Source organism: Dasypus novemcinctus, chromosome 25 (assembly GCF_030445035.2).
Source record: "Dasypus novemcinctus isolate mDasNov1 chromosome 25, mDasNov1.1.hap2, whole genome shotgun sequence".
Taxonomy (NCBI): domain Eukaryota; kingdom Metazoa; phylum Chordata; class Mammalia; order Cingulata; family Dasypodidae; genus Dasypus; species Dasypus novemcinctus.
Window position 1 is genome coordinate 19,550,716 of NC_080697.1, and position 22,859 is coordinate 19,573,574.

At 37.1% G+C, this 22,859-nt stretch overlaps 1 protein-coding gene across 4 annotated transcripts in view; it reads left to right on the forward strand.

Annotated features, from left to right (window-relative positions):
• The window catches only part of PPP1CB (protein phosphatase 1 catalytic subunit beta), a 53,089-nt gene extending 32,681 nt beyond the window's left edge, over positions 1–20,408 (forward strand). For all 4 annotated transcript variants that reach the window (XM_004452351.5, XM_004452352.5, XM_071211923.1 and 1 more), the window contains 4 exons: positions 3,567–3,638; positions 12,459–12,610; positions 16,507–16,641; positions 18,571–20,408. In XM_004452351.5, coding sequence (XP_004452408.1) covers positions 3,567–3,638; positions 12,459–12,610; positions 16,507–16,641; positions 18,571–18,675 — 464 coding nt within the window. In that variant the 3' untranslated portion in view covers positions 18,676–20,408. The remainder of the gene's footprint in view (positions 1–3,566; positions 3,639–12,458; positions 12,611–16,506; positions 16,642–18,570) is intronic.
• Positions 20,409–22,859: the final 2,451 nt, after the last annotated feature.

Below are 22,859 nucleotides of genomic sequence, written 5' to 3' on the forward strand. Positions count from 1 at the left end.
ATGAAGAACAGTGAGATCAAATTCTAAAGAGGGTGAACACTGCAGAGGAGTTTGTGGAATGGTTTAATAACATATTGTGTTTAATACAGAAAAATAGTTTAACAAAAATAGTGTAAATATAGTATTTTATCAATGGTTGTGGAAGGAATTGAAATGGAAAAGGGTGAAAATGATGCACTTGTCTAGGCATGAGGTAATAAATGGTTTATTCTCTGACATAATTACCATATGAATTGAAACATGTATTCCAATAGTTACTAAATATTTAAGGAATTGTAGCTCTTGCATATTTGTATAGTTAGGGATTTAAAATGTTGCAGGAAAGAATATGACTCTTCACCTTCATTCTTTGTGGTGATACTTGGTTTGCCTACCAGAGAAAAACAATTGCTTGTATTTTAAAGATTCCAAGGACATTCATTGGTTTTTCTTGTTTATCCTTCTGTTGGGGATTGAATCATAACCCTGGCAAAAGGCATGTTCAGGTCCCCACCCCTGGTTCTGTGGGTGTGAACACATTTCTAAATAGGACCTTTGCAGATTTATTAGTTAAGGTGCACCCAAATGGAATGATTGTAGGTCTTAATCCATTCTGACTGAAATCCTTATATGCAATAGAAATTGCAGTTAGGGGAGGAGGCCATGGGAAGCCGACAGAGTCTGGAAGTCATCAGAAACCAGAAGAGAGGAAAAGATACAGCCATGTAATGGAAAAGCCAAGGAACCCCCAAAGATTGCTACCTAGCCAGAAGATAACAACCCCACGAGGAAGCAAGCCATCTAGCCTTTGAAACCATGAGCTAATAATTCCCGTTATTAAGCCTACCCATTGTATGGAATTTTTTTAGCAGCTAGGAAACTAGAACAATTTTTTGGAATCAGAAAGTAGAGTGCTGCTATGGCAAATATCAAAAATATGGGAAACTGCTTTGGAATTGGTAATGGGTAGTAGGGGCTGGGAAAACTGTGGGGTGTTTGATAGAGAAAGCCTAGATTCCTAGATTTCTTTGAAGAAACTGTTGGTAGAAATGTTAAACGTGCTTCTGATGAAACTTTAGAAGGAACTGATGAATATGTTACTGGAAATTGGAAGAAAGGTGATCCTTGTGATAAAGTGTCAGAGAAATTGCCAAAATTATGTTCTGGTATTTTGTACTGAAAGTGAAACTTACAAGAGATGAACTTAGATACTTAGGTGAGGAGATTTCCAAGCTAAGTATGGAAGGTGCAATCTGGCTTCTTGCAGCTTGGTAAAATGCGAGAGGAAATGGATAACTCTGAAGCACAAATGAACGAGAAATCAATGGTTTTGAAAATTCTCAGTCTGTCTGGATAGTGTGCTCTTAGACTTGGACCAGAAGTGGCTATTTCATGGACCTTCAGGAGCTCCTAAGAAGCCAAGTCCTCAGAGAGGGGTTCCATGTGAGTGTGTAACTGAACAACCCTTTGCTAAAGAGGGTGTGGCTGAACATGGATTGAGTCAGCCATTTCAGTGGAAGTCAAGATTAGAAATGCAGTTATCCAGGAAGGATCTTTGGAAAGTTCTAGTATCTGATGATTTGGAATCATTTGAGGTACATGCAGAGCTTGCAAGTTTTTTGAAAAAAATTTATGAGCCAAAACCACTGACAGGGACAGAAAAGGGATGAGTTGAATTCAAGGACAGAATGATGGAAGCAAAGGTCTGGGATGAAAAGATCTTCTTGGGCCTAGAGAGTGGGTCCATCTGTGTGTGTGGAAAGGGTAGGTCCACCCCTTCACTTGGAGGGGGCAGGCCATCTGCCCTGGTGCTTGGAGGAGGTGGGCCTTATGCCCTGTTGTTCAGGGAGAGAGCTGCCACCCAGTGCTTAGAGATGGGGGAGCCGGTACCCTGGCATTCGTGGAGAGCCTGACAGCTGTTCTGATGCCCAGAGAGAATGGGGTCTGTACCCCAGTATTTGGGAGCAATTGGGACTGCTGCTCCAGCAGGCCTAGAGGACAAATATTGATCCATAGATGACTCTCAAACCTTGAGATCTAGTGGAGAGTTTTCTCTGCTGAGTTTAAGACTTGTTTGAGACCTGTGACCCCTGTTTCCCATCCAACTTCTTCCTTTTGGGATGGGAATATTTATTCTTTACCTGTCCCACCATTGTATATTGGGTGCAGATAACTTATTTTCTGGGTCTCACAGTTCCTTAAGACAGGAATTTTGTCCCAGGATGGACCACCCACCCCCATCACTGGATTCTGATGAGATTTTATACTTAGCATTGTTACTGAAATGACTTACAGCTTTTAGGATGTTGTGATGGAAGGAATGTATTTTGCTTATAGAAAGAACATGTCTTTTGGAGGTCCAGAGGGTAGACTGTTGGGGATTGAACCATGTCCCCCCACAAAAGGCATAGTCAGTGTTCCCAACCTCTGGTTCTGTGCATGTGAACACATTTGTAAATAGGATTCTTTTTTTTTCTTTTTAAAGATATATTTCTTTGTTTCCCCCCTTCCCCTCCCCCCACCCTTCTGTTTTCGCTGTCTGTGTTGTCTTCTCTTCTCATTTTCTGTCCTCTAGGATTCACCAGGATTTGATCCTGGAGACCCCTAATGTGGAGAGAGGTTCCCTGTCAATTGCACCACCTCAGTTCCTGGTTTCTGCTGCACTTTACCTTGATTCTCCCCTTGTCTCTCTTTCTGATGCGTCGTCATCTTGCTGCATGACTCATGCGTCATTTCTGATGCGTCGTCATCTTGCTGCATGAGCGGGCACTGGCTCACCACACCGGCACTCATGTGGGCACTGGCTAGCTGCGCGGACACGCTTTCTCTTCTTTTTTCACTAGCAGGCCCCAGGGATCAAACCCAGGTCCTCTCATATGGCTCTGTCACTTGAGCCAAATCCACTTCCCTGTAATCGGATTCTTGAAGATGTTATTAGTTAAAGTGTGCCCAAACTGAATGAGGGTAGGTTTTGATCCATTATGATTGAAGTCCTTAAAAGCAAAGGAAATTGGACACAGAAAAGCCAGGGGGAGCAGGCTGAAGCTGGAAGGCAGTAGAACCCATAAGAGAAAGGAAAAGATATCACCATGTGACGGAAAAGTCAAGGAACCCCAAAGATAACCCGCCAGAAGAGAGCAAGCCTTCTAACCTCTTAAACTATGAGCCAATAAATTCCTGTTTTTAAGCCAACTCTTCGTATGGTGTTTGTTTCAGCAGCTAGGAAACTAAAACCCCTTACGAAGATAATGAGCATTTTGGAATGGGATGTGGGAAGAAAGTCTTATGTGTTTTAACTTAGAAGTTTAAGATTAGGTAGTAAGGACAAAGTGACAAAGTATTGTCAGGGAATGGTTGGGAGGAAAAAAGTATAATGTGGTTTCTTTCCTGGGAAATCTTAAAATAGAAGGGAAGAAAATGTAGAGAACCTAATCCAGTGTTCTGTTTTGTTAAGAGTGGGATTAATATTAACAGGACAGCATTAAAAGGATCACCTGACATATCTTTAATTTCATGTTGATTAAATACTTTTTAATTGGGTGGCTGTTAAGAATCTTTAGATGTCAATCTGATATCTTCATTTACAGGCCTGTCACCAGACCTACAATCAATGGAACAGATACGGAGAATTATGAGACCCACTGATGTCCCTGATACAGGTAAGTACATACATAAAGAATACTTTTGGTATAAAATGTCAGCATATTAATAGCCAATAAACTAACTAGAGATTTCTGTATTTGCAGTAATATAAAACATTTAACTTCCCGCAAATCAATACCCAAAGTGCAGAACTTTAAAATTTCAATGGCATAATGTGGTTCTGCCAAATTTATTTTATCACAGAATATCTTGATGTTGACTGCCTAAGCTTCCTATCTTTCCAAATTCTCCCATTCAAATTGGCATTGGTATGCCCTTTAAAAACTTGTTAGATTGGTCAAAAAGTTTTTAAATTAAATAATCTTTCCTTCTTTTAAATTAGTAGTTGTCTGCCTCAATATTTCAAACTTTTTAGAGCTCATAAGGTTCTAGAGAAGTATATTTTGAAGATTGACTCTTCAGACATTCAGAATAACTTCTTAGATAGGTGAAGTGAGTCAGAAAAAAATAAATTCCAGTTAAGGATAAAATGTTGATTAATAAATGAAGAGCATCATAAAATTTATCCAGATGCCACTTATCCGATTTTTTCTCTTGGCTTTAAAGCATTTATTATTCATATTTGACATGCCATTTGTGTGTATTAAGGTATCTATCTAATCATGGCATTCATAGAATAAAATGCTGTGAAGATCAGTTGAGTTGAATGCTGTTAATTTAAGTTCTGCTCTCTTAGTTCAACTTTTGCTTGACAAAATACTACTTGTCACAATATTAAGTGTATCAATATAAGCAAAACTGCCCTTTCCCTCCTTTTCTGCTGAAGACTTTTTTTTTTTACCAAACTTTCTTTACCTGAGGTAATACAGGGTCTAAAAAGCCTATATTATCTATCAGGAACATATTATGTGTGGAAAAAAATAGCTTTTTGATAAGAGGATTGTTTCTTGATGATTTTGTAAATCAAATACCTCAAATTAGGGGTTAGGCTAATGATCACTAAATTTGTTTCCTACTGATAATGAGATTCAAAGTTTCTTAAGAAATATAACCATTTAAAAAATATTCATGGACAAGTCCCTGAGCAAAACATGAGTAAACTTTAAATTAAACTGTAAAGAACTTGCATTTGAGTGGTTTTCAAGTGTTACTGGATTTTTTTGTTCTGTATACTGAAAGCCTGATGATAACACTCTAAATATTCGTGGATAAACAGCAAACATTATAAATGATTGTATAGATTCTCTGATGTCAGTAAGCCATCTAAAATATTACATGTTGTACTGCATTTCCATACAACTTACGTTGATTATAAACTTAACTTTAGTGTTGATTATAAAAGGAAAACCAAGTTTTAACACAGATTTTGATTGTTTACAGAATATATTCAAAACCAATGCAAACTGTTTAAGTTGTATTTTATTAAAAATGATATTTTTAAAATAAGGTAATATAAATATGTATTTCAAGTCATTACATCTGTACAGTTTATTTTAATGAAATTCAAATGTAAATCTTTGGTTTCAAGGGTGATACTTTCGTTTTCTCTCTTTTTTTTAACATTTTAATGGAAAGTTACTGAGATGCTAAAAATGGCCATTTTAAATTTTGATATTCTCTATACTCTTCAGAAATTTTTATGAATTAACACATTATTTGAAACATTAACGTAGTTAATTGTGGTGGTTGTTCATTAGGAGTTGAATTACAGAACACTGAATCTTTACTCTGAAAGCGAAGCATTGGGGATCTCTGAAAGAAGCTCCTGGTACCCTTCCTAATCTCCCCAAGGTAGTTTGTGGCTCCCTGGCTCTCCCTTTGTGGGTCCCTGGCCTCCTCCCATCTGGGAAAGACTGGCTGGAGGAGTTGGGGAAACTCCACCCTGGCATGCAGCCCCCTCCCCAATTTGCCCTTCAGGCAAAAGCCGCTTAAGACAACCAAGGCAGTATTAGAAACAGTTGAGTCTGTCAGCCTGGAGCAAAGGATTACCTGCTTCCAAGTCCTGTGGTGGAAGACCTGGCAGAGGAAGATTATCTGTTTCCTGGGAAATTGAGGACATTTAAACTCCTATAAACAGAGGAACTCCTAAGGCCACTAGCAACCACAAGCCCAGGACAAGGCAGAGGCCCAGAAAAGACAAGGAGGACCCCGCACTTTGCATTCACCCTGGGCTGACCTTCCTGATAGACAGGCTAGATGCTAAGAGAAAGAACCAGCTGTTGCAAAGCAAATTTGCAAAAATGGTGACAAAAGGTGTTTTTTATGTTTAGATTTGCTTGGTTTTATTAGCTTCAGACACTCAAATTCTCTGTCATTATCACCAGGTGGTTACAAATTCAGAAACATCATCTCAGGGAATAAATCTTAGAGTTAACATTTTAAAATTATAAAATGTTCCGTGTGCAACAAAATATTACAAGACAAGAAACAGGAAATGATGGCCCATCTAAAGGAAGAAGATAAAAATCCAGAAAACATCAATGAAAATGACCAGACTGTGGACCTGTGGACATACTTGATAAAGGATTTTAAAATGATCTTTATGCTCAAGGAGATGAAGGAAAATACAGAGAAAAACTAAAAGATTTCAAACAATCCATATAGAACTAAAGAGTACTGGGAAAACAGTGGAGATGAAAGAAAATAAAGAACTAAAGAGAGAAATTTAGAAGGAACCAAACAGAACTGCTGAACTTAAAGACCACAATACAATGGATGTGTCATGATGATGGGAACGAGTGTTGTTGGGGGGTGGGGGAAAGGGGGGGTGGGGGGGTGGGGTTGAATGGGACCTCACATATATATTTTTAATGTAATATTATTACAAAGTCAATAAAAAAAAAAAAAGGACCACAATAACTGAAATGAAAACTTTGCAGGAGATTTTCAACAGCAGATTGAAACAGACAGAAGAATCAGCAAACACAAAGAAAAGATGGTTGAAGTGAGTTGGTTTAAGAAGCAGAAAGAGGGAAACGGACTTTGGCCCAGTGGTTAGGGCGTCCGTCTACCACATGGGAGGTCCGCGGTTCAAGCCCCGGGCCTCCTTGACCCGTGTGGAGCTGGCCCATGCGCAGTGCTGATGCGCGCAAGGAGTGCCGTGCTACACAGGGGTGTCCCGCGCGTAGGGGAGCCCCACGCGCAAGGAGTGCACCCATAAGGAGACCCGCCCAGCGCGAAGGAGGGAGCAGCCTGCCGAGGAATGGCGCAGCCCACACTTCCTGTGCCGCTGACAACAACAGAAGCGGACAAAGAAACAAGACGCAGCAAAAAGACACAGAAAACAGACAACCGGGGGAGGGGAGGGGAATTAAATAAATAAAAATAAATCTTTAAAAAAAAAAAAAAAAGAAGCAGAAAGAATTAGAAAAAGCAAAGAAGAGTCTAAGAGACCTCTGGGGTACTATCAGGTTCAACAATATACACATTGTGGGAGTCCAGAAGAAGGAGAAAGAGAGGACAGAAAGAATTTTCAAAGAAATAACGACAGAAAACTACCAAACAGTAAAACACATGCGTATGCACCTCCAAGAAGTACAGAGAACACCATACAACATATGTGAAAAAAAATATGCCCATCACATACTCATCAGTCTGTCAGATGCAAAGGAAAAGGAGTTTTGAAAACTGCAGAAGAAAAGCTATGCGTTATATACAAGAGAGTCCCAATTAGATAAATGCTGATTTCTCATCAGAAGCCATAGAGTCAAGAAAGCAGTGGTTAAAATGCTGAAAAGAAATCCTTGCCAGCCAAGATTTTTAATCCAGCAAGACTTTCTTTCAGAAATGAGGGAGATGGGAGCAGATATGGCTCAGGCGGTTGAGCATCTGCTTCCCACATGGGAAGTCCTGGGTTCCACTCCCATTTCCTCCTAAAAACAAGCGGGAAACATGTGGCTCAAGCACATGGGCTCCTGTCTACCATATGGAGGTCCCAGGGCCTCCAGATAAGGCAAGCTCACCCGTGCGGAGAGCTGGCACAGCAAGATGATGCAACAAGAGAGACAGAAGAGAGACAATGAGAAGACATAGCAGAACAGGGAACTGAGGTGGCGCAGGAGAAGGATCGCCTCTTCCATTCCAGGAGTTCCCAGGATTGGTTCCTGGAGCTGCCTAATGAGAAAACAGGCAGACATAGAACACAGCGAAAGGACACAGAGAGCAGACAATGGGGTGTGAGGGGAAGAAATAAAAATAAAATAAATCCTTAAAAAACACAGCAAACAAACACAAAAACCAACTCGGGGGAGCCAATGTCATTCAGTGGTTGAGCTTCCCACATACAAGGTCCCAGGTTCAGTCCCCAGTCCCAGTACTGCAACAACAACAACAACAAAAAAGAGGTTAAGATATTCCCAGATAAATAAAAGCTGGGGGAGTTCATCACTAGACCTGCCCTACAAGCAATGCTAAAGGGAATTCTTCACACTGAAAGGAAAGGATACTAGACAGTGTTTCAAAACTCCATACAGAAATAAAGACCTCTGGTAAGGTAACCATTTACCTTTATAAGAGACATATATGAAAAACACATAGCTAACATTATAATGGTGAAATATTGAAGTCTTTCCCTCTAAGATCAGGAGCAAGAAAAGGATACCCACTGCCACCACTGTTACTCAGAATTGTACTGGGAGTTCTAGCCACAGCAGTTAGGCAAGAAGAAGAAATAAAAGGCATCCAAATTGGCAGATGACATGATCCTATATATAGAAAGTCCAGGAAATCGACAGCAAAGCTTGGTAGCGCTAATAAATGACTTCAGCAAAGCAGCGGAGTGTAAGACCAACATCGTAAGTTAATAGTGTTTCTAAACACTGGTAGTGAGCAATCTGTGGGGTAATAAAGAAAAAAAATCCATTTACAATAGCAGGTAGAAGAATGAAGTTCTAGAAATAAATCAAACCAAGAATATACAGGACTCATACTCACAAAACTATAAATCATTGCTGAAAGAAATCAAAGAAGACCAGAGCACAAACAATAAAAGGGAGGCCATTCTGTGTTCCTGAGTTGGAAAACTTAAATATTGTTAAGGGATGTTCTACTCAAAATGATTTACAGATTGAATGCAATCCCAAAGTTCCAATAACCTTTGTAGAAATGGAAAAGCCAGTCATCAAATTTATACGGAAGGGTAAGGAGCCCCAAATAACCAAAGCCATCTTGAAAAAGAATGAGAGAGGCCACATTTGAGCAACAAGAAGGCTCTCAGGCGGTAACTCTTAGGCACCCTATAATACTAGTCTAAGTGGGAAAGAGTGTAAACTATAATGTAAGCTATAATCCATGCTTAGGTAGTAATGCTCCAAAATATGTTCATCAATTGCAATAAGTGTACCATACTAATGAAGGATGTTATTAATGTGGGAAAATAGGGAGGTGTGGGGAGTGGGGCATATGGGAATCCCCTAATTTTTTTATGTATCATTTATGTAGTCTAAATATCTTTAAAATATATATGTGTATGTTTGTGTAAAAGAATGAAGTTGGAGGACTCATTTCCTGATATTAAAACTTAATATGAGGAGAACACCTGTTCCCCATGTACGAGGTCCTGGATTCAATTCCCAGAACCTCAAAACAAACAAAAAAAATACCACCTTTCTTTGGGGAGTTGATGTAGCAGTGGTTGAGTACCTGCTTCCCATGTATGAGGTCCTGGATTTGATCCCCCAGTACCTCCTAAAAAATAAACAAACTTATTACAAAACCAGAGTATGCAAAACAGCATGGTACTGGCAGCAGACTTGGCCCAGTGGTTAGGGCGTCCATCTACCACATGGGAGGTCCGTGATTCAAACCCCAGGTCTCCTTGACCTGTGTGCAGCTGGCCCATGCACACTGCTGACGTGCCACGCAGGGGTGTCCCCCACGTCGGGGAGCCCCACGCACAAGGAGTGCGCCCCATAAGGAGAGCCGCCCAGCACGAAAGAAAGTGCAGCCTGCCCAGGAATGGTGCCTCACACACGGAGAGCTGACACAACAAGATGACGCAACAAAAAGAAACACAGATTCCCGTGCCGCTGACAACAGAAGCTGACAAAGACACAGCAAATAGACACAGAGAGCAGACAACCCGGGGGGGGGGAGAGGTGAATAAATAAATAAATCTTAAAAAAAAACAGCATGGTACTGGCACAAGGATAGACATATAGACCAATGGAATCAACTTATAAAGCTCAGAAATTATCACATTTATGGCTAAGTAATTGTTGACAAAGCAGCAAAGACCACTCAATTAAGGAAGAATAGTCTCTTCAACAAATGGTGCTGGGAAAACTGGATCTTCATTTGCAAAAAAAAAAAAAAAGAGGACCCCATATCTGAGACTATTTGCAAAAGTCAACTCATCAACTCAAAATTGATCAAAACCTAAATTTGAGAGCCAGAACTATAAATCTCCTGGAAGAAAACATAAGGAAGCATCTTCAGGACCTTATGTTAGCCAGTGGTTTCTTAGACTTTATACCCAGAGCACAAACAATAAGAGAAAATAGATAAATGGAACCTCATCAAAAATTTAAAACTTTTAAAACTTTTACACTTCAAAGAACTTCATTATGAAAGTAAAATGATGACCTATACAATGGGAGAAAATATTTGGAAATCACATATCCAATAAGGGTTTAATATCCAGAATGTAATTTTTTCAACTCTTTCGACTCAACAACAAAATGACAACCCAATTTAAAAATAGGCAAAAGGCTTGAATAGACATTTCTTCAAAGAAGATACACAGATGGCCAAAAACTCATGAAGTGAACCTCAGCATTATTAGCCATCACTGTGATACCATTTCACACCCACCAAAATAGCTGTTTTAAAAAAAAAGGAAAATTATGAGATTTGGAAAGGATGTGGAGAAATAGGAACACTCATTGATTACTGGTGGGAACACAAAATGGTGTAGATGCTGTGGAAGGCAGTTTGGCAGTTTATGAGAAAATTAAGTATAGAATTTCTGTGTGACCTGGCAATCCTATTTCTAGGTATATACCCAAAAGAATAGAAAGCAGGGGCTCAGGTATTTGCACACCAGTGTTGATAGCGGCATTATTCATAATTGCCAAAAAGATAGATGCAATCCAAGTGTCCCATCAACCAGTGGCTACATAAAATGTGGTATATGAAATATTATATAGCCCTAAAAAGAGGTAAAGTTCTGATACATGAGACAACATGGGTGAACCTTGAAGACTTCATGTTGAGTGAAATAATCCATACTCGAGGAAAAATGCGTGAGAAGTCCCTGGTTCAGTTCCCAGTTTCTCGTAAAAACACGAAGGTACTCCACCACTCATAGAAAGTAATTAAAATAAGCAAACACCAATTCTAGAATACTGATTGCCAGGGGACAGGGTAGGGGTAGGGAATAGGGAGTTAATGCTTAAAATTGAGAATTTCTTTTTGAGATGATAGAAAAATTTTGCTAATGGATGGTGGTGGCAGTAGCATGACATTGAACATAATTGAGAGCACTGAATTATATATTTGAATGTGATTAAAAGGGGAAATTTTAGGACATGTTAGTAGAATAATTTTTTTTAATCCATCGATTCACAACATAAACCATCAATTCTAAGCTATAGATATTATTACAATTATAAAAATATGCTTTCATCAATTGTAACATGTACCATACCAGTTCTAAGTGTTAATAACAGTGGTAAATGGAAATGCCATATTAGTGATTTTTCTGTGAACCCACAACTTCTCTGAAAATAAATTCTAGTGGCTGTCTTTGCCAAACACCATTCTCAGCAACCAGACATTTTCTGGAATGTTGACATCATGCTGAAGGGATGCACAGTTACTGTGAAGAGCACTGAGGGCCTTGAGTAGAAACTTCAATCACACCAGTGTAGAAAACAGTCGTCTTGGACAGAAAGGAAGAGACTTGGGGTCATCAAATGGGGAAATAGAAACTGGCTTCTGTTTTTGCTGGGTGGTCAAGTGTAGAACATTATCAAGGGTGTGACACCAGGCTTTTCTTAGAAGAGGAGGTCTTTATATACTCACCTTCCCTATTTTTCAGGGGAGTGTGGGTCTCTTGTTGAAGTTCAAAATTTCTTAGGTATAAAATATATCCACAATGTTTGGATGAGGGCAGGTATTGCTTATTGCTTGTTCAGTACCTAAAGCCCAAATAGATGAGTTAATTCTTGAAGGAAGAAAATTGAACTTTTATCAAATGTTGAACTTATATCAAATTTAGCAGCTTTGATTCAGCAAGCCATAACAGTTAAAAAACAAGATATTCAGAATATTTTGGATGTCATCTGTGTCTCTGAAAAAGGAATGGTTCATTAGGCTGATGAATAAGATTGGTTTGTCCAGCTGTGGAAACAAGAAGATGCGATGTCTTAAGACCTATATGTGATATGTTTAAGTTGCAGTAAAACTCATCTGTTGACTTGAGACTTTTTATGTAGGAAACAAACAGAAAAGTAGTGGTTAAGATAGCATATCTGTGGCTTGGGATTAGATAAAATAGACTGGAATGTATTACAGAGCCCAGAAACAGGCAGTGTAGATCTGTAGAGAAAAGATCGTGTTCAGGAATTGGTATCAGAAACTATACACAAGAGGAACAGCCTTTTCCATATATCTCCTTGTGCTCAGATTGCACCATATACATATTTCTTATATGTGAAAAGGTTTGGAAAGCACTGACTTAGAGGCAGGGAAGATTACATTTGTGTGGTTGCTTTAACAAAGGGTGGGTAAATGCAGTAGGCTGGGATCTTAGTGGGCAAGGGAATATTACTGTACATTAAAGGGAAGAGGGCAAGAGAATAGAAATACAGTAAAGATATATTTCATCTTACAAATTTTGTTTGGTTTTTTCATTGCTATATTTTTATTCATTGAAGGTTTGCTCTGTGATTTGCTGTGGTCTGACCCAGATAAGGACGTGCAAGGCTGGGGAGAAAATGATCGTGGTGTTTCCTTTACTTTTGGAGCTGATGTCGTCAGTAAATTTCTGAATCGCCATGATTTGGACTTGATTTGTAGAGCTCATCAGGTATAAAATACAAAGCTCTTGGATATTTTAATATCTGTTAACTTCTTCATACAAATCCTCTAGTTTTATTTTTGAGAAAGCTGAGATCCAAGAAAGGTAAGTAATGTACAAAGTAAGCAGTAGGAGAGTCAGAACCAGTGTCTAGTGATTGGTTAACCTTTCCTTACCCTGTAAGTAGAAATATTTCCAAAGAATATATTTTTCTGCCGTACGTTGCAATCCCAACATTTTTTCAGTGCTTTTCTGAAATTTTCTGGACAATATTAGGTCCAATTTTGGTTGATCTTTAAATAAACTGTGTGGATGACAATCACATGAACTGTGTGGATTTGTTCATGCTTAGCAAAAAAACAAACCACACTATAAAAAGACATTTTTTTACATAGTTGGGGAAATTTGACTGTACCTGGGTATTGGGTCTCAAGGAATCATTAACTGTCTTAGCTATGAAAATAACATTATTGTTATAAGAAGAAAGTCTCTGTTTTTTCCAGATGCATACTCAGGTATGTAGAAGTTAAATAGTATGTCTGGGATATGCTTTAAAATACATATCTATTAGTTAGCCAGAAGGGTGCAAGGCAAAATACCAGAAATCTGTTGGTGTTTTATAAAAGGGTATTTATTTGCGGTAGCAGCTTACAGTTACCAGGCCAAAGTCTGTTGCCATGTATTTGAACAGATTGGCTGCCAATGTCTCCAAGAGTTCAGCCGCCTTCTTCCTCTTAAGGCTCTGAGAGCCCATCTTCTTTTAATTTCAGCTATAGGCTAGGATAAGTCTTGTCTCTCTCCTGGAGCTCATTTTTCTCCCGGCTCAGCTGCTGTGCTCTCTCCACAAGGCCAACTGTAAACAGGCAAATGGTTCTTCTCTCTTCCCAGGACCTCTGCTGTGTCTAATGGAGCCATCTCTTCCCATGTATCTGCTTCTCTGTGTATTTACTTCCCAAGGCTCCAATATTTAAAAAACCGCCACTAACTCCTCTGCCATGTTGTTTTCTCTGTGAGTCCCTGTCCTAATGATGTGGCCCAATCAGCAATCAAATATGCCCAGAGGAACAGATCAGTTTACAAATACAATCCAATATCTATTTTTGGAATTCATTAACAATGCCAAACTGCTTCATACATATAAATAAGGTGTAGGAGGATAAATTAAATGTAGCAGAATCCCATTAATTGTTGAATTGGGGTGATGAGTAAGTGGGAGTTTATTGAGTTCTATCTACTTTTTTGTATGTTTAAAATTTTCATTTTAAATATATACACACATATACAGTTTATTTATTCAAATGTCCTTTTCTATGATTGACTAGATTGTGTGCTCTTTAAAGAGAAGATTGATTGTGATTTATCTTTGAGTATTTGTTCATTGTACAGTTAATGAGACATTGTAGCATGCACTCACTCACTGTTTATTGAGTGAATAAACAAGTTTATTTTTAGCAGTTCTTCACAATATTAAGTCCTCATGCTCTATAAAACCATAGTTATGAAGTACATTGATAATGAAAGGCATTTTAAAAATTGTTGGACATGTTACTTAATTTGAGCTATTGAAAATGTTTAAAATTTGTAAATATAATACGATGTATGTATAAGATTCCTTGATATTTCTTTGTTAAAGCAAAATTCATTAAATTAAGTGTATACTATTTCTGTGATACTTCCCTTTTCTCCAGGCCTTTAAGCCCCATGAACACTTGACGGCCACTGCTTGTTTCTGTGACCCATATGATAAAAAAAAAATGGCTTCTCATTATTTGCACGTTGTGTCTATCCCATGCCTCTTTGTTAGCAGGATTTCCTAGTTGTTTAGCTTAAGTCATGTTCTGAAGTGGTTTGCTTTTAACAGAGCTTTCTTTTTTTTTTTTTTTTTTTTTAAATTTTTTAATTTTTTATTGACTTTGTAATAATATTACATTAAAAATATATATGTGAGGTCCCATTCAACCCCACCCCCCCACCCCCCCCTCTCCCCCCCCCCAACAACACTCGTTCCCATCATCATGACACATCCATTGGATTTGGTAAGTACATCTTTGGGCACCTCTGCACCTCATATACATTGGTTCACATCATGGCCCATACTCTCCTCTATTCCATCATGTAGGCCCTGTGAGGATATACAATGTCCGGTGATTACCTCTGAAGCACCATCCAGGGCCAGAGCTTTCTTTTAATCAGTAAACATTGTTTTAAGAGATAACATGCTACAGTTGGTAAATTTCTTAACAAAATTACCCACTGACACCAGTTTTTTCCAGCTATATCCTTATTCGTTGGTCATTTCAAAAGTTGATACTTTTGGTGTGTTTTTTTGTTTTGTATTTTTCTTTTTTAAAATACTTATTTACTTCTCTCACCCCCTCACTGTTTGCATTTGCTGTGTCCATCTCTTGTGTGCTAGTCTTCTTTCTTTCTAGGATATACTGGGAACCAAACCCAAGGACCTCCCATGTGGGAGGGAAGCATTAATGGCCTGAGCCACCTCTGCCCCCTGCTTTGTTGCATCTCACATTGTATTTCCTCAGTGTTTCTTGGTTGCAACATCATGTTGCATCAGCTTGCCATCTTACATGTCTTCTCCAGGAAGCAGTGGGAACCAGACCCAGACCTCCTGTGTGGTAGGCAGGAACTCAGTTGCCTGAGCCACATCTGCTTCCCCTTTTTGTTTTGTTTTGTATTTTAAGTAAGGTTGCTTTGTACCTTTGTTTGTGCCGTCTTTTGTTTTTCTAGAAACCTCCAAAATCCTGTTTTGTTAATTTTTAAATGTTAACCTCTAAAAAGTGAGAGACCTATGGTAGAAAACAACACAAATTACCAATATTTCCTTAAAGAAAAAACAAAAAACTGTTCATTCAATGAATGTTTAATGAACGAATGAGCAAACAGAGAAGCATGTACTTAGTGCCAAGCATTACACTGAGCTGGGGTAGATAAGGTCCCCGTAGATAAACTACCAGACTCTGAGGAAGGAGTTACACAAAACTTAAATGATTTTGAGGGCTCTTCCTGTATTAGCAAGTGTTGTGGCAAAGAATGCCTAAAACAGACTTTTCAGGTGGTTGAGTGCCTGCCTCCCACATGCGAGGTCCTGGGTTCAATCTCTGGTACCTCCTAAAAACAAAACAAACAAAGGAAAAAACAAACTCCGGGGAGCCGATGTAGCTTAGGGTTGAGTGCTGGCTGCCCACATACGAGATCCCAGGTTCGATCCCTGTCCCTGGTATCTCAAAAAAGTAATCTTGCCCACTGTAAATAAATATAAAATGTTTACATATTGGCCACCTCTCAAGTTTATAGATCTGAAACATAAATTAAGTCACTCAGGAATTGACAACAGACTCTAGAAATGATGTTAAAGTTAGGGAAAATAATTTCATCTATAAAAATTCAGTCTATAGGCATCTAATTTTAAGGATCATAATCTATGTAAATTAAGTTAAATTTCGGAATTTTTTGGTCTGTAATAATGGAGGAAGATAAATGCTCTTGGCAGTCTTTCAGTGGTTGCAATTCATTGAATTCAAGCTTCTGTGGTTAGATCATAATGCCATCTTCAAACATAATGCCATCTTCAAAGTGTTTTGTGGCCCAGCTCCCTGTGGATACACTACCTATTAACGTATTTTGGTTTTGTTCCATAAGGAGTCTTGGAAATAGTGTGATTTTAAAATCTTTCCATGGTAATGAATTTATTTCGTTTATGCTAAATGCCTGCCAGTATAGAAAAGGCAGACATACTTTAATATTCTAAGCAAGGTTTAAAAATTGAAATCATAATTTTGAAACAAAATGGATTCTTGTAGGCCTTTGTCACATAATTAGTGTGGATGGTTGGATATTACCCAAGAGTAAGTTTCAGCGTGTTTTCCTTTTGACATTTCCTTTGACAGGTAGTTGAAGATGGGTATGAATTTTTTGCTAAACGACAATTGGTAACCCTATTTTCAGCCCCAAATTACTGTGGTGAATTTGATAATGCTGGTGGAATGATGAGTGTGGATGAAACTTTGATGTGCTCATTTCAGGTATGATATAAAAATTTATAACATTCTTATTCTTTAATTCCTAATTAAAATTACTGTCAGAAGAATTTTTCATTTTAGATTTGTGACTTTCCTCAAGCAAGTCAAGGAAATATATTTTATTCACAAGTGATTATCACTCATTAGAGATTTTTATAATATAATCAGATTATGAGAGTTTAAAAAGCTAAGATCACTTTATCTTTGATTCACATGTTTAAATGGTTAAATTCCTGTGTAACCCATTGGATAGTGGCTTACCTACTAAAAGAATGTGAATACAATGAGTAACTTGGGGTTTTATTTTCTTTGCAGGGTGCATGGGTGGGACAGACAGTGGGGAGAAAGAGAACTAAATTACAGACTCAGATGAGAATAGAATATTTACCTAAGAACAAACTTTCTACCTAATCTTAAGGTACCCACTTATAAACATAGGGAATATTGTATTTTTGAAGAGGCCAGCTCTAGCTTTAGTGTGCTGCTTTCACATCATTTTTGTTTACTGAATAAAACCACTTTATTTTTGCAGTTAAGTTCTAGGCATGTACACAGTTATAGTTCTCTTTTTAAATGAGCATAGGCTATCCCATCCCCATTTCCATCCACTAGTAAAATTGAACAGCATATGGTTGACTTCACATTTCCAGTTTACAAATAGAGAGCAGGCCTTACCCTTCAATAATTGCAATAGTAGAGTTGGAATTCTTTTCACTGAGGCACCACGTTGCTCTGAATAGTTCTAGAAAATACTTGAAATAGTTTCTACATTTATAAAATCATAAACATTATTTTATAAAATCATAATACATTATTTTCTGTCTAAAATATAGGTTACCAGTCTCGACGCTGATCGGGATGACTATACTAAATTCAGATAATAACAACTGTTAGCAAAGATGTGGAGAAATTGGAACCTTCATACATTGCTGGCACGATTGTAAAATGGTGCAGCCACTTTGGAAAACAGTTTCATAGTTCCCTAAAAATTAAACTTAGGAGTTACTGCATGACCCAGTAATTCTCCTCAATATCTACCCAACAGAAATGAAAACTTATCCATTCAAAAACTTGTACACCAGTGTTCCTAGAAGCATTATTTTTAATAGCCAAAAAGTGAAAACAACCCAAATGTCCACCAACGAATGAATAAATAAGCAAAATGTGATTTTTGGCAGTTAAAAGGCATGAAGTACTGATACATGCTACAACTTGGATGAATCTCAGAAACATTATGCTAAGTGAAGAAGCCAGTCACAAAAGATCACATATTGTGTAGTTACATTTATATGATAATGTCCAGAAGAGGCAAATTGATAGAAAAAGAAAGATTATCAGTTGCCTGGCATTGGGGGGGCTTGTGGTTAGGTGAGAGCTAAAATTAGATTATGGTAGTGGTTATATAACTCTGTAAATATACCAAAACCATCAACTTGTACACTTTAAACAGGTAATGTTTATGGTATATAAATTATGTTAAAGTTTCAAAAGATCTATTTACATAAAAAAGTAAGGTCTTAAGGGTTTATGACTTACGATAATGACAATTACTCCACAAAGTAAATAGTTCCACAATTATGATTAGAAAGCAAAGTTTTTTACTCTTAAACCACTATGGGAATATACTAATTTGAAAAGAAAAATTACTTAAATCTAAGGATGGGATAGTCAACAGGGACAGTGTCCTGAAGCTTCTTTTTCTAAATATGAATGAATGGCAAGTAGAATAATAGCAATGTTAGGATGATCAGACATTTGCACACTTTTTCAACCTGAGAAATGTTTGTAGAACTTTGTCGTTTTGTGCTACATTTTTATTACACTTTTACATTGCCATTTATTGAATTGTAACCATAATTTTCTTAAAATTGTCTGTTATGTAGCTTATTGCACTTAAAGGAATAACATTGTTAATAAATTGTTTACTTTAAGATATTGAAACCATCTGAAAAGAAAGCAAAGTATCAGTATGGTGGACTGAATTCTGGACGTCCTGTCACTCCACCTCGAACAGCTAATCCACCGAAGAAAAGGTGAAGAAAGGAACTCTGTAAAGAAACCATCAGATTTGTTAAGGACATACTTCATAATATATAAGTGTGCACTGTAAAACCATCCAGCCATTTGACACCCTTTATGATGTCACACCTTTAACTTAAGGAGACGGGTAAAGGATCTTAAATTTTTTTCTAATAGAAAGATGTGCTACACTGTATTGTAATAAGTATACTCTGTTATAATACTCAACAAAGTCAAATCCAAATTCAAAATTATCCATTAAAGTTACATCTTCACGTATCACAATTTTTAAAGTTGAAAAGCATCCCAGTTAAACTAGATGTGATAGTCAAACCAGATGAAAGCATGATGATCCATCTGTGTAATGTGGTTTTAGTGTTGCTTGGTTGTTTATTTGGGGCTTGTTTTGTTTTGTTTGTTTTTGCTAGAGTATAATGGCAAATTTTTTTAGATTTTTTTTTTTTCCTAAACTTTTTTTAAAGTGAAATATGGGAAGAGCTTTACAGACATTCATTGACTCTTCTTTTCCCTTGCTTATCTACTTATGTACCTGTTTGATCTTACTAATAAAACGTATGCCTCTTTGCAGTAAAAATGAATTTTAGAGATTGATAGTTTTTAAAAAATTGCAAACTGTCCAATCCAGTGACTTAAACAGTTTGACTGGGCAAACTTTACAGCAGATAGTGAATATTTTGCTTGATACAGAAATTGCCACTGATTTGGATTTATTCGTGCACTATAGTTTTTTAACTTATTGATGCTCTATTGTGCAGTATCATTTCATTTAACTTTCAGATAAGGCTCATAGTAATTACCCAACTAGTTGGTAATGTGAGTATGTAGTACCTTGGCTTTAGGTTTTAATTCGCACGATACATCTCTTGGCATGCTTAACTTTCTGGTAACACCCTCACCTACATTGGTTTTGTTTTTTGGGGGGGAGGGGAGTTTTTTTTCTTTGTTGTTGTTGTTGTTTGTTTTTAGATCAACAGAACATGAGAATCCTTTTTTGACAAGCCTTGGAAAGCTAACACTATCTCCTTTTTTCCCCCTTCTATAAAGATGTATTTAAATGAATGCTGGTCAGTGGGACATTTTGTCAACTATGGATATTGGGTGCTTAAACTGTCTAATATTGCCATGTGGATGTTTTATACAATTGATTGTAAGGCTTATGTCACTAAAGATTTTTATTCTTCTGATTTTTCATGATCAAAGTTCGTAGGATATTGTATAGACATGCTTTGTAGTGAAAATAGTAGCAATAATTTCTGTACATGATCAAGAGTTTATTGCAGCATTTCTTTTCCCATTCTCTCTCTTCTTTTAAAAATTAGTATTAACAAATGGCAAGGAATAGAAAAGTCAACATAAAGATTTTAGGAGAACGTAACAGGACATAGACTTGTGATTCTTCGAATGTGACACAATTGGATGTGATTCTAAAAGTTCTTATTGAGCATTGTCAAATTTGTAAGCTTCATAAGGATGGACATCAGATTTATAAGGCCCTTCTCTGTGTGCTACCATTGATGTGAAATTCTTGACCTTAATATTGTCTTTGAAAATGTTAAATTGAGAATTCTGTTAATATTTTATGAATTGGCGCATTGTATTACTGCAAGAGATATTTGATTTTCAGCACAGTGCAAAGTTCTTTAAAATGCATACATCTTTTTTCTAATTCCATTTTGTTTAAAGCACATTTTAAATGTAGTTTTCTCATTTAGTAAAAGTTGTCTAATTGATACGAAGCCTGAGTGATTATTTTAGTCCTGTTTGCTCTTTACGATGAGACATTTATTTAAAAACACATTTTATTCAAATGGATAAAGTACATTGAATTGATTCTTTTCTGAAAGTGTTCATGAACTGTGTGATGTTTTAGGTTAGGTTCCAAAGGCTTTTACCTAATGTGATTTAAAATAGCTTCCTAATTGGAATGTAAGTTGAGCAATTTCTAGTGGAATTTTAGATGCGGTATTCTTTTAGTATCATATTGAAGCATGTCTAGAAAATAAATCTTTGGCAGAAAATAGGACAGTCTTTTAATAATTTCAGTATTAATCACATATTATTTCAGATAATGAAATAATTCTCCAGATCTAGATTGAATATAAAAAAGTTATTTAAAAATTAAGCAAATTAATATTGGTCAGTAAACTTAAAGGATGGGAATTTATTATGCTTAAATACTATTCAAGCATTCTTAGAAACCACCTTAATAGCTTCTATTCACATATAAATAATGTGTTTATCACAAATATTTACTTTGGTAGCATTACTAGTTGAAATAAATAAAACTTCATTTCTTAGGAGAAAAGTATCCTGTAATTCCAGTGTCACTAATTTTATATTGTTCTTCTGTCTAATTTTTTTTTCAATTTAATGATTTTATAAATGCAAATCTTCGGTCCAAATGTTATGACATTCAGCATCATTAAACTCTAGATTTCTGTGATAATGTGACACCTAAATCACGTGGATTATGAAGCATATTATGGTGGTTATTTTCTGTTCTCAAACGGAAAGAATCAAATTCAGTTGACCCTTTGCATTTGAAGCTTTAACAGTCATTGGTTTAATCTTGCCTAGGGATTGGAATCAAATCAGCAAGACAATATGCAAAATTTGAGTTTTCATGTTTAAGCCTGCCAACTACCCCCATCAACATTTTGGTTTTCCTTTATTGTAAAGAATACCTGCACACTCCAGAAGTTATTTTATTTAAAAGTGAAAAGTTCCAGTAAGAAAAATTTTAAAGCTTAAAAGGTGATTATCTGAGTGTTAAGGGGAAATATAAACCTTGCTAAAAATGGTTCCAGAAAAGGTAGATAATTGAACTGACTTTGCTGTTTCTTCCCTCCCCTAATCCCACCTCTTCTTTCTGTGACCCTGTCTGAGTGGGAGCTGTGCTTGAGAAGATATTTACTAATAACCTGACTGCACTAGTGGTATCCACTTAGAAATGTTTCTTCCCTTTGTCTTCGTTGATTTCAGTGTTAAATAAGTTCCTAAAACAAATTTCAAAAGATTAAAAGAATTTTAATTTGACCGTATACTTTGCAAAATGAACAGTAAACAGGAAATAAATTGGTTCTTTGTAAGTATACACCTAGAGTTTTTTTGTTTATTTATTTATTTATTATTTCCCTCCCTTCCCCTCCTCAAGTCCTGCTATTTTTGCTGTCTGTGTTGTCTTCTCTTCTCATTTACTCTCCTCTAGGATTCACTAGGATTCGATCCTGGAGACCTCTGATGGGGAGAGGGGTTCCCTGTCAATTATGCTGTTGTAGAAGTTGAGAGGTTCAATTATTTGCGTATAGAAAGGCCAGGACTCAGGAATAATTTTGGGAAGGATAAAGGATTTATTTATGACCGGCCGGGCTTGGAGCTTCTCATTCAAAATCTGAGCCCCAAACAAGATTTTCAGGTTCTTTTTATACAGAGGAAGGGCCAAGTGGTTCTTTGGCTCAATAAGTTCGAATTAACATCTATCTTCCACATCCTAGGTAAACTTTTAGCATGGACTTCATACATTCCATGTGAGCTTTTAATACATTTGGTTTATATTCTCCCTGAATATTTAAAGTTTATAGAGTTGCGTTGCTAAACTGTTTTTCCAGGACTGGAGTTGTTGTCATGGTTACCAAGGGCAGGGCTGCAGTTCTCACTATCCCAAATGCACAGCTCAGGTTATATATGAAGAGATAAATAGTCCCCCCACCCATAGCCTACATCAGCGCCACCTCACTTCCTCGTTTCTGCTACACTTCACCTTGACTCTCCCCTTGTCTCTTTTTTGATGCATTGTCATTTTGCTGCGTGACTCAGTTGCACAGGCACTGACTCACCATGCGGGCAGTACACCTAGAGTTTTATTTACATTAATTCACCTTTTAAGGTTTCTTCAACAAAAGTGAAACTTAGATACAGTGTAACAGTTTGAGCTCCTGTACAGGATTTTACCTGACTGCTTAAATGCTAGGATTTCAAAATAAATCCCCTGATGAAAAAAGAAAACAAGTCAGCTTATTTCCTTCAGCCATCACCTCCTACGTTGACTGGCTTGTATTATAAGCTTAATTTCTCTTTGTAATTTACTTTTTTTTTATCATTCACGTTGCCAGTATTTTATTAAGCCTTAACTTTTATAAAAGTGACCATAAACTTTTCCTTCTTTCTTCTTAGGGATTGTA